This window comes from Scyliorhinus torazame, chromosome 6 (genome assembly GCF_047496885.1).
Source record: "Scyliorhinus torazame isolate Kashiwa2021f chromosome 6, sScyTor2.1, whole genome shotgun sequence".
NCBI classification, from domain to species: Eukaryota; Metazoa; Chordata; class Chondrichthyes; order Carcharhiniformes; family Scyliorhinidae; genus Scyliorhinus; species Scyliorhinus torazame.
Window position 1 is genome coordinate 266144112 of NC_092712.1, and position 12847 is coordinate 266156958.

General features: G+C 52.3%; 1 protein-coding gene across 4 annotated transcripts in view; it reads right to left on the reverse strand.

Moving 5' to 3' along the window:
- The window catches only part of LOC140425413 (probable 2-ketogluconate reductase), a 92712-nt gene that overhangs the window by 16494 nt on the left and 63371 nt on the right, over window positions 1–12847 (reverse strand). For all 4 annotated transcript variants that reach the window (XM_072509666.1, XM_072509664.1, XM_072509663.1 and 1 more), the window contains one exon: window positions 10796–10967. In XM_072509666.1, coding sequence (XP_072365767.1) covers window positions 10796–10967 — 172 coding nt within the window. The remainder of the gene's footprint in view (window positions 1–10795; window positions 10968–12847) is intronic.

The window sequence follows — 12847 nt, forward strand, 5'->3', positions numbered from 1 at the left end:
TGGCAGTGGCCCCCCCATCATTTCTCCAGGCCCCGATGGGCTGAGCGGCCGTCAGTTCCTGGTCAGTCCCGCTGGCGTGAAATGGACATGGTCCCGCACGGCGGGACCTGGCTGGTAGGTCTTCAAGTGAAGTCCTCGGGGGGGGCGCGGGGGGGATCCGGGCCCCCACGGTGGCCTGGCCCATGATCGGGGCCCACCAATTTGCGGGCGGGCCTGTACCGTGGGGGCACTCCTTCCTTACGCGCCGGCCTCTAGGGCTCCGCCATGGCCGGCGCGGAGAAGAATGCGCATGCGCAGGAAACACGTCGGCCGGTCTGCGCATGCGTGGAACCACGCAGGTGGTTCTGCGCATGCGCCAATTTGCTCCGGCCCTTCGGCGCGGTGCCAACCCCTCCGGCGCCGGTCTAGCCCCCGGAAGTGCGGAGGATTCCGCAACTTCCGGTTGGTCCGATGCCAGAGTGGTTCGCGCCATTCTTGGCGCCGGCGTCGGGCCATCCCGCCAATTGCGGGAGAATCCCGCCCAAAGAGTCTACAGAGGGATATAGACAGGTTAAGTGAGTGGGCAAAAACTTGATGGAGAGAATATAATGTAGGAAAATGTGAAGTTATGCACTTTGGTTGGAAGAATAAAGGAGCTGAATATGATTTAAATGGAGAAAGGCTGCAAAATGCAACACAACGTGATCGGGGGTCTTTTGTGAGGGCCACGAAGAATCCAGCACGAGTTTATAGTCAAACAGAAAGTAACTTTATTTACAACAATGTATACACAGCACCAGTTGTTCACTACTGGTTCCCTCTCTAACCAATACCACACTGACCAGCTCTATTTGTACAGTTGCAAAGCTAATGATTGCCCACCCCCTTCCCCTCATTGGGGGAGCACATATTCCCCAAGGCACATGGGGTAACCAATTGTCCCCAGACAAGAGGGTCAAAGCAGGTTGTAACAGTTTCTTGTGCATAAATCATAAAAAGCAGGCATGCAAGTTCAGCAGGTAATAGGGAACGCAAATGGAATGTTGGTCATTATTCCAAAGGGAATGGAGTATAAAAATGGGGAAGTCTTGCTAAAACTATTCAAGGCACTTGTTAGACCACACCTGGAATACTGTGAACAGTTTTGGTCCCCTTATCTAAGGAAATATAAACTGGCATTAGAAGCATTCCAGAAATGGTTCACTAGTTTGATCCCAGATTTTCTAATGAGGAGAGGTTAAGTAGGTTGGGCCTGGACTCATTGGAGTTCAATTTGTGGATTGTAATACCAAAAGTATTGCAAGGTGGAAACCAGGGAAACGTCCTGAAAAAGTGCCAACCACCATTTTCCAAAGCCCTCAGTGTGCCAGAATCTGTGTTTACAAGACAAAAGGAGCCTCCATTTCAGTAATTCAAGTTGCCTCAGAACGCTGTGAATCTGTTCCCATAGCGAGGTCGCTGGCGGTTTTTAGCTCGAGGGGCTCTGTCCACATCAAACATGGCTAACCAGGTGTTTCTCCCACTCTTAGCAGCAGCTATTGATGTGTGTTGGAAGGATTTTGCAGGTTGTTACTTAACTTGTTTGACCGCATTATGAACACACTTTCCTTCACCATTTAAGTCCTTGGGTGGGAATCGAACCTGGAGCTTCTGGTTCAGAGGCAGAGGCGCTGCCCACTGTGCCACAAGACCTCTTTGTTCATTGATGAGCCATTACATAATACTTTGTTCACTGTCGCAGCAAACGCTTATAGACCCTTTCCAGCTGTACAGATTTTCACAGGAGCTGAACGAGCTTCATTCTTTCAAACGAGCAGCCAGCAGTCCAAACCTTCCCCAAATTACCAAGAAGGAGGTAATCAAAAAGAAGAGCAGAAAAGGAATACTCTGTTCATCACCTTTTTACTACTGAGCAGAACCAGAAATCTCTGTCTGAGGCAGTTGGTGCCTTCCAAGGAGATGATTCTGGAGAGCATGCACCTTATACATCCTCAAGGAGAACAGAGAACATGTTCGGAGTTTAATGCCTCTGGCAGGTAAGGGAGAATTATTGTTTAATTCTTTGACTGGATCTGTGTGATGATGGCTCGGCCAGCATTTATTGCCAATCCCTAATTGCCCTTGCACTGATTGGCTTCCCAGGCAATTTCAGAGGGCATTTAAGAGTCAACCATATTGCCGTGGATCTGGAGTCACATGTAAGCCAGACCAGGTGAGGATGGCAGATTTCCTTCCCTAGGACATCAGTGAACCTGATGGGTTTTTCAGACAATCAACAATGCTTTCATGATCATCATTAGCCTTTTACTTCCAGATTTTTATTGAATTCAAATTCCACCACCTGCCCAGGTAGGATTCAGACCTGGGACTCCCTGTATCACTCGTCCAGTGACAATACCAATACCTCATCACCTCTCCTCCACGTGTGTTTAATACGATGGGAATAAAGTGTGTTTAATACGATGGGAAGGGGAGGAGATCTAGAGTAAAGGGTTAACTCTAATTTTTAAAAAAATATATTTTATTGAAAATTTTTGGTCAACCATCACAGTACATTGTGTATCCTTCACACAATAATATAACAGTATAAATAACAATGACCTGTTTTATAAACAAAGAATAAATAATATATAACGAAAACTAAAACTAAATGGCAACTGCCTTGTCTCAGATAAACACTCTCCAAAAATATGATTTAACAGTCCAATATACAATTATTTATAGCAACGACCTATACATATTATACATATATATTAATAACCCTGAGACTCCTTCTGGTTCCTCCCCCCCCCCCCCCCCCCCCGGGCTGCTGCTGCTGCCTTCTTCTTTTCCATTCCCTCTATCTTTCTGTGAGGTATTCGACGAACGGTTGCCACCGCCTGGTGAACCCTTGAGCCGATCCCCTTAGGACGAACTTAATCCGTTCCAGCTTTATAAACCCTGCCATGTCATTTATCCAGGTCTCCACCCCCGGGGGCTTGGCTTCCTTCCACATCAACAGTATCCTGCGCCGGGCTACTAGGGACGCAAAGGCCAAAACATCGGCCTCTCTCGCCTCCTGCACTCCCGGCTCTTGTGCAACCCCAAATATAGCCAACCCCCAGCTTGGTTCGACCTGGACCCCCACTACTTTCGAAAGCACCTTTGTCACCCCCACCCAGAACCCCTGTAGTGCCGGACATGACCAGAACATGTGGGTGTGATTCGCTGGGCTTCTCGAGCATCTCGCACACCTATCCTCTACCCCAAAGAATTTACTGAGCCGTGCTCCAGTCATATGCGCCCTGTGTAACACCTTAAATTGAATCAGGCTTAGCCTGGCACACGAGGACGATGAGTTTACCCTACTTAGGGCATGCGCCCACAGCCCCTCCTCAATCTCCTCCCCCAGCTCTTCTTCCCATTTCCCTTTCAGCTCATCTACCATAATCGCCCCCTCGTCCCTCATTTCCCTATATATATCTGACACCTTACCGTCCCCCACCCATGTTTTTGAGATTACTCTGTCCTGCACCTCATGCGTCGGGAGCTGCGGGAATTCCCTCACCTGCTGCCTCGCAAAAGCCCTCAGTTGCATATATCGGAATGCATTCCCTTGGGGCAGCCCATATTTCTCGGTCAGCGCTCCCAGACTTGCGAACTTCCCATCTACAAACAGATCTTGCAGTTGCGTTACTCCTGTTCTTTGCCATATTCCAAATCCCCCATCCATTCTCCCCGGGGCAAACCTGTGGTTATTTCTTATCGGGGACCCCACCAAGGCTCCCGTCTTTCCCCTATGCCGTCTCCACTGTCCCCAAATTTTCAAAGTCGCCACCACCACCGGGCTTGTGGTGTAGTTCCTCGGTGAGAACGGCAATGGGGCTGTCACCATAGCTTGTAGGCTAGTCCCCCTACAGGACGCCCTCTCCAATCTCTTCCACGCCGCTCCCTCCTCTTCTCCCATCCACTTACTCATCATTGAGATATTGGCGGCCCAGTAGTACTCACTTAGGCTCGGTAGTGCCAGCCCCCCCCCCTATCCCTACTACGCTGTAAGAATCCCTTCCTCACTCTCGTGGTCTTCCCGGCCCACACAAAACTCATGATACTCTTTTCGATCCTTTTGAAAAAAGCCTTCGTGATCACCACCGGGAGGCACTGAAACACAAAGAGGAATCTCGGGAAGACTACCATTTTAACCGCCTGCACCCTCCCTGCCAGTGACAGGGATACCATGTCCCATCTCTTGAAGTCCTCCTCCATTTGTTCCACCAATCGCTTTAAATTTAACCTATGCAATGTACCCCAATTCTTAGCTATCTGGATCCCCAAGTAACGAAAGTCCCTTGTTACCTTCCTCAGCGGAAAGTCCTCTATTTCTCTGCTCTGCTCCCCTGGATGCACCACAAACAACTCACTTTTCCCCATGTTCAGTTTATATCCTGAGAATTCTCCAAACTCCCGAAGTGTCTGCATTATCTCTGGCATCTCCTCCGCCGGGTCCGCTACATATAACAACAAATCATCCACATACAGAGATACCCGGTGTTCTTCTCCTCCTCTAAGTACTCCCCTCCACTTCTTGGAACCCCTCAACCCCTTTCCTGCTCCTCCACCTTGGGAAATTCCAGCCGGTCCAGAAAGCCCATCATGCTCTCCCTCCCATCCGGGGGTTGAGCTTCGTATAATTTTTTATAAAATGTCTTGAACACTCCATTCACTCTCTCCGCTCCCCGCTCCATCTCTCCTTCCTCATCCCTCACTCCCCCTATTTCCCTCGCTGCTCCCCTCTTCCTCAATTGGTGGGCCAGCAACCTGCTCGCCTTCTCCCCATATTCGTACTGTACACCCTGTGCCTTCCTCCACTGTGCCTCTGCAGTACCCGTTGTCAGCAAGTCAAATTCTACGTGTAGCCTTTGCCTTTCCCTGTACAGTCCCTCCTCCGGTACCTCCGCATATTGCCTGTCCACCCTCAGAAGTTCTTGCAGCAACCGCTCCCGTTCCCTACTCTTTATGTGCTTTCCTTTATATGCCCTTATTGATATCAGCTCCCCTCTAACCACTGCCTTCAGCGCCTCCCAGACCACTCCCACCTGGACCTCCCCATTATCATTGAGTTCCAAGTACTTTTCAATGCACCCCCTCACCCTTAGACACCCCCCCTCATCTGCCATTAATCCCATGTCCATTCTCCAGGGTGGGCGCCCTTCTGTTTCCTCCCCCATCTCCAAGTCCACCCAATGTGGAGCGTGATCCGAAATGGCTATAGCCATATACTCCGTTCCCCTCACCTTCGGGATCAACGCCCTTCCCAAAACAAAAAAGTCTATTCGCGAATAGACTTTGTGGACATAGGAGAAAAACGAAAACTCCTTACTCCTAGGTCTGCTCAATCTCCACGGGTCTACTCCTCCCATCTGCTCCATAAAATCTTTAAGCACCTTGGCTGCTGCCGGCCTCCTTCCAGTCCTGGACCTCGACCTGTCCAGCCCTGGTTCCAACACCGTATTGAAATCTCCCCCCATTACCAACTTTCCCACCTCTAGGTCCGGGATGCGTCCTAGCATACGCCTCATAAAATTGGCATCATCCCAGTTCGGGGCATATACGTTTACCAAAACCACCGTCTCCCCCTGTAGTTTGCCACTCACCATCACGTATCTGCCCCCGCTATCCGCCACTATAGTCTTTGCCTCAAACATTACCGGCTTCCCCACTAATATAGCCACCCCCCTGTTTTTCGCATCTAGCCCCGAATGGAACACCTGCCCCACCCAACCTTTGCGTAGCCTAACCTGGTCTATCAGTTTCAGGTGCATTTCCTGTAACATAACCACGTCTGCCTTAAGTTTCTTAAGGTGTGCGAGTACCCGTGCCCTCTTTATCGGCCCGTTCAGCCCTCTCACGTTCCACGTGATCAGCCGGGTTGGGGGACTTTTTACCCCCCCCCCTTGTCGATTAGCCATCCCCTTTTTCCAGCTCCTCACCCGGTTCCCACGCAGCTGTGTCCCCCCCCAGGCGGTGCCCCCCCGCCCATCCCACCCCATTCCGGCTCCCCCCTCTCCCCAGCAGCAGCAGCCCAATAATTCCCCCCTCCCACCCCCCCTGCTAGATCCCCCACTAGCGTAGTTACACCCCCCATGTTGCTAATGGTTAACTCTAATGATAACTACGGAGTATGTGCACAAGGAGCTGCACCACAGTGATCACTCATTAAGAGAAGATGAATATGAAGCAGCTCAGGGAGCAGATCCAGCTATGTCTTGGTCTTATTAAATCTTTGTAAATAGTTTTTTTTTTAAAAAAACATGTTTATTAAGATTTTTTAAACAAAATTTTCAACCATACAACCCCCCCTCCCCCCGTAACACAAAAGAAGGAAAGCTCGCATAGCAAGACATGAACATGGCAAGTCAATGTGATACAGAGCTTTGTACATTGGATTCCTCCCGAACATATCAGTTTCCCGAATCGTTCATGTATTTTCTTGATCAAATGCCCCCCAGAAAGGCCGCCCTCCCCCCCCACCCCCAAAGAAAGATGTCCTCCCCCCCTGGGTTGCTGCTGCTGCTGTCCGACCTTCCTCTAATGCTCCGCGAGATAGTCCAGGAACGGTTGCCACCGCCTATACAACCCCTGCGCAGACGCCCTCAAGGCAAACTTTATCCTCTCCAACTTGATAAACCCTGCCATATCATTTATCCAGGCCTCCAGGCTGGGGGGCTTCGCCTCTTTCCACATTAACAAGATCCTTCGCCGGGTTACTAGGGACGCAAAGGCCAGAATGCCGGCCTCTTTCGCCTCCTGTACTCCCGGCTCGTCCACTACTCCACATAATGCTAGCCCCCAGCTTGGCTTGACCCGGACTTTCACCACCTTAGATACTGTTCCCGCAACTCCCCTCCAAAACCCCTCCAGTGCCGGGCATGACCAAAACATATGGACATGGTTTGCCGGACTTCCTGAGCACCTCCCACATCTGTCCTCCACCCCAAAGAACCTACTCAGCCTCGCCCCCGTCATATGCACTCTCTGAACGATCTTAAACTGTATCAGGCTAAGCCTGGCACACGAGGAAGAGGAATTAACCCTGCTTAGGGCATCAGCCCACAGCCCCTCCTCAATCTCCTCCCCTAGCTCCTCTTCCCATTTACCTTTCAGCTCCTCTACCAAAGCCTCCCCCTCTTCTTTCATCGCCTGGTATATCGCCGACACCTTGCCCTCCCCGACCCATACACCCAAAATCTCCCTGTCTTGAATCCCCTGTGCCGGGAGCAGCGGGAATTCCCTCACGTGCCGCCTCACAAACGCCCTCACTTGCATTTACCTGAAAGCATTTCCCGGGGGTAGTCCAAATTTCTCCTCCAGCGCCCCCAAGCTCGCAAACGTCCCGTCGATGAACAGGTCCCCCATTCTTCTAATCCCTGCCTGATGCCAGCTCTCAAACCCCCCGTCCATCCTTCCTGGGACAAACCGATGGTTACCCCTGATCGGGGACCACACCGAGGCTCCTATCGCTCCCCTATGTCGTCTCCACTGCCCCCAGATCTTTAACGTTGCCGCCACCACCGGGATTGTGGTGTACCTTGTCGGCGAGAGCGGCAGCGGTGCCGTCACCAGCGCCCCCAGGCTCGTTCCTTTGCAGGACGCCATCTCCAACCTCTTCCACGCCGCCCCCTCTCCCTCCATCACCCACTTACGGATCATCGCCACGTTGGCTGCCCAGTAGTAGCCACCCAGATTCGGCAACGCCAACCCTCCTCTATCTCTGCTACGCTCCAGGAACCCCCTCCTTACCCTCGGGGTCTTGCTTGCCCACACAAATCCCATGATACTCCTGCTTACCCTCTTAAAAAAGGCCATGGTAATCACTATTGGGAGGCATTGGAATACAAAAAGAAACCTCGGGAGAACCACCATTTTAATCGACTGTACCCTGCCCGCCAGCGAGAGTGGCAACATGTCCCACCTTTTAAAGTCCTCCTCCATCTGTTCCACCAGCCAGGTCAAATTAAGTTTGTGCAGTGCCCCCCAGCTCCTAGCTACCTGAATCCCCAAGTATCGAAAGCTCTTTTCCGTCCTCCTCAACGGTAGGTCGTCTATCCCTCTTCCCTGATCCCCCGGCTGCACCACAAAGAGCTCACTCTTTCCCACATGAAGCTTATAGCCCGAAAAGTCTCCAAACTCCCTTAGGATCCGCATGACCTCAACCATCCCCTCCACTGGATCCGCCACATACAGCAACAAGTCGTCCGCGTACAGCGACACTCGATGTTCCTCTCCCCCTCGGACCACCCCCTTCCATTTCCCCGACTCTCTTAACGCCATGGCCAAAGGTTCAATGGCTAATGCAAACAGCAGAGGGGACAGGAGGCACCCCTGCCTCGTCCCTCGGTACAGTCGGAAATACTCCGACCGCCGCCGGTTCGTGACCACACTCGCCACTGGGGCTCTGTACAGGAGCTTAACCCAACTAATAAACCCTCCCCCGAACCCAAACCTCCTCAACACTTCCCAGAGATACTCCCACTCTACTCGGTCAAAGGCCTTCTCCGCGTCCATGGCTGCCACAATCTCTGCCTCTCCCTCCACCAATGGCATTATTATCACATTTAGGAGCCTTCGCACATTGGTATTCAGCGGCCACCCTTTACGAATCCCGTCTGGTCCTCGTGAATCACCCCCGGGACACAGTCCTCAATCCTCGTAGCCAACATTTTTGCCAGCAACTTGTTCTTGGCCTCAAACGACACCCGCTTCCCCATCAGAATTGCCACCCCTCTATTCTTTGCATCCAGCCCCGAATGGAACACCTGTCCTACCCATCCCTTCCTTAACCTGACCTGATCTGCCACCTTCATTTGTGTCTCCTGAAGCATGACCACGTCTGCCTTCAGTTCCTTTAGGTGCACGAACACTCGGGCCCTCTTAACCGGCCCATTTAGGCCTTTCACATGCCACGTGATCAGCCGGATTGGGCGGCTACCCCCGCCCCCCCGCCGACTAGCCATCTCCTATCTTAGGCCAGTCCCGTGCCCGCGCCTCCCTCACCCTCCAGTCTCCCCGACGGGGAACCCCCGCCCCGACTACCTCTTCCATTTTCAGTTCCCCCTTGGCAAGTGCAGCAGCAACCCTATTGTCCCGTTCCCCCCCCCCCCCCCCCTAGATCCGCATCTAGCTCTTTTGCTCCCCCCATACTACTTCCGCGAGTCAGCTGACGTCTGCTGACCCCGGCTTCCCCCGCCTTCCCGTTGATCTCCCCCGTGTGGGAGTCTCTCCTTCTCCTTACCTTCCTCCATCCCCCCTCTCCCTAGCGCGCGAAAAAGCCCGCGCTTTCCTGAGCCAGCCCCGCTCCCCGTGGCGCAGCTCCTGCTGCGGCCTTATCCCAGTTTCCCCCATCCCCGAGTCTCACCTCCCTCCAGCACTGACTCCCACACTTCCCACCATCTCGTCAACAGAAAACAAAGAAGATTTTTAAAAAAAATTTTAAAAACAAGAACTCTTCCCACATCCCCCTCCATCATCCCACCCGTGAAACATTCTTTACCCATATTTACAGCCCTGTATACAGTCAACATCCCCCCATAACCACAGCCCCTCAGTTCGAGTCCAATTTTTCCGTTTGGATAAAGGTCCAAGCCTCTTCTGGCGTTTCAAAATAGTGGTGTCGGTCCTGGTACGTGACCCACAGTCGCGCAGGCTGCAGCATTCCGAACTTTTTTTATGCAGCACCGCCTTGGCCCGGTTGAAGCCAGCTCTCCTCTTTGCCACCTCCGCACTCTAGTCCTGGTAGACTCGGATCACCGCATTCTCCCATCTACTGCTCCGCACCTTCTTGGCCCATCTCAGGACACTTTCTTTGTCCGTGAAGCGATTGAACCTCGCCACTATCGCCCTTGGCGGTTCATCAGCCTTGGGTCTCCTCGCCAGGACCCGGTGAGCCCCTTCCAGCTCCAGGGGGCTCGGAGAGGCCTCTGCACCCATCAGCGACTGGAGCATCGTACTCACACACGCCCCAGCATCAGCTCCCTCCACTCCTTCGGGGAGACCCAGAATCCGGAGATTCTTCCTCCTCGACCTGTTCTCCAGCACCTAGAGTCTCTCGGCCCACCTCCTGTGCACCGCCTCGTGCGCCTCCATCTTTACCGCCAGGCCCAGGATCTCGTCCTCGTTTTCATTAGTTTTATCTCTCACCTCACGGAGCTCCACAGCCTGGGCCTTCTGGGTCTCCTTCAGCCCCTCGATCGCCAGCAGCATTGGCGCCAGCACCTTTTTAAGCTCCTCCACACAGCGCCTGAGGCATTCCTGCTGGTCCGGCCCCCATGCTGCTCGATCTCCGCCCTCCACCATCTTGTTTTTTCCCCTCTCGTTTTTGCCGCTGCTCCAAAGCCTTTTTCTCCGACGCTCCACCGCTAATCCCTGCCATACAACGTAAGGGGGACCTTACCTCACGTTCCCACACGGGATTCGATCAAAATATTTCCGTTGGGGCTCCTCTGGAGAGCCCAAAAGTCCGTGATAGCGGGAGCTGCCGAAATGTGCGGCTTAGCCGGAAGTCATCTTTGTAAATAGTTAGCATGTAACTAAATGTTTTTGAACAAACGGCCATTGCCTCCAGCAAGATCTCTTCTCGAGGAAGGAGCAAACAAATCCCGAGATAAACCCAGTGACAAACACCCTCTCCTGCCCATCCAGGGTGCAGGTAGTGAGCTAAGCGCAGAGGCTAAAATTGTGCCAGTATGTCAATGTGTACCACTTTGTTACCCCATTATGTCTGTCTTCCTCAAAACACTGTTGAAGATATTCCTTTCATGGAACCTTTCACAAATCCTACCTCCTGTTCCTGTTGTGATACAGAATTTTCATATCGAATCCTTTGGCTCTTTGAGCAACTTTGTATCCAATCCGCCCCATGCCAATGATTCCAAGAGTGGCCTCCGTTACTTCTACTCCATACCAGTTCAAAGGGTAACTTTTGGTATCTGGAGAAGTTGCAATCTCCTGACCTAAAATTTAAAAAAAACAGTTTCAACCTCTCAGCAGAATTATTTCCTGATGCTGGAAAAAGGTGAAAATTGGTCAGGGTTACAAAAATCATCCCAGTTTCGCAATGAATAGGCAAACGATGTAAGAACTATTGCGATATTGGTTTCAAATGAAGGTAAGCAGTGTATCTGTGAGGTTGTGTGTAATAACATTCACGAGACCCACGGGGACACTTCAATTGATCTCTCCATGGGACTTGTGGAATACAAGCTTCCCCACTTGTGGGCGGATGCCCGCCCAGCTGGGGTTTGTAAATTTGCCTTGGGAAAGCCAGCCCAGGCTGGGACCGGCGTGATCAGTGGTCCCGGTTGTGATCTTTGGTCCCGGCTCTGGATCACTGTCCGTGTGGAGTTTGCACATTCTCCCCGTGTTTGCATGGGTTTCGCCCCCACAACCCAAAGATGTGCTGGGTAGGTGGATTGGCCACGCTTAATTGCCCCTGAACTGAAAAAAAGATGAATTGGAAACTCTAAATATTTTACAAAAGAAAACCTCATTTAACTTACCTTCTCGGGCATCTGAACTTTTATGGGTTTTTTTTTTTGAAATTTATTTATTTAAAACAGATTTGTAACATTTACAGAGAAAAAAGACGGCCATATACAAAAGCCATAACATATTGAAAATGAACAGTGGGAAAGAATAAACATATTAATAAGGCACTTCCCCTATCACCTCTGTTTGCCCATGCCCTATGTGTTCAACTAAACTAATGTGGCTCTAATCCCCCCACCCACCCCTCCCCTCCCCGGGTGCTGCTGCTGTCGGTCTCCGCTGTTCCCTGCAAGCGACTTTCTCCCCCGGGGGATCCCTGATCACCCCCCGCCCCTTGCCCACTTAAGTCTCCTCTGCTCTCCATCCCGGCTCCCCCCCCCCCCCCCCGAGGCTTGATCTGCCAGGTCCGCCCTGCGCTTGGCCCTAGCCCGCCCCTTCTACTCTCCCTGGTGCCCCCTGACCTACGCTAGCTACGCTGACCCCTGCCCTTGGCGCCTGACTGTCTACTGCCCAAGTGCTCGGGCCCTCCCCCCACACACCAAGGACCCATTAACCTGACTGTATCTCCCCGTGCCCTTTCAAGTCCCTTAACCAGCCCCAAGCCCATCCCCCATCAGAGGCCCCGATCTCCCGCCAAAAGATACCAAGTGCAGGGCCCCCGCTGCAGAGCCACTCTATCTCTCCGCCCCCCCCCCCCTCCACTCGTTGCAATCTCTCAAAATCACCCTAAGCAGTGCGCCCTCCAGCCCCCGCTCTCTGTCCAGGCTGAAAACAATCTTAGTTAAAACATTACAGTACAGGATAATTTAACAGACCGCCGCCACACAAAAGCCCTGTGAGCCCAGGGTCCTTTAGTTCAAGTCCAGCTTCTTCTTTTAATAAAAGTCCATTCCTAGTCAAAGCAAGTTAGGTTAACAGACCGCCGCCACTGTAGAGCACTGAAAGAACTAAGTGCCCGTTAGTTCAAGTCCAGCTTCTTACTCTTTAATGAAGGCCCAAACCTGTTCTGGTGTCTCGAAGTAGTTGGAGTTCCTCAAACGTAACCCAAAGCTTTGCAGGATACAGCATTCCAAACCTCACCTGCTTTTTGTAGAGGGCTGCCTTTACCTTGATGAATCCTGCATGCCTCTTGGCCAGCTCCGTTCCCAAGTCCTTGTAGATGCGCACCTCGCAGTTCTCCCATCTGCTGCTCCTCTCCGCCTTGGCCCATCGCAGCACACGATCCCCGTCAGCAAGCCGGTGAAAGCGAACCACCATGGCCCTCAGTCGGTCGCCCGTCCTGGGCTTCCTTGCGGGGGCTCTATGCGCCCCATCCAACTCCAGGGGTCGAGGGAAGGCCTCCGGT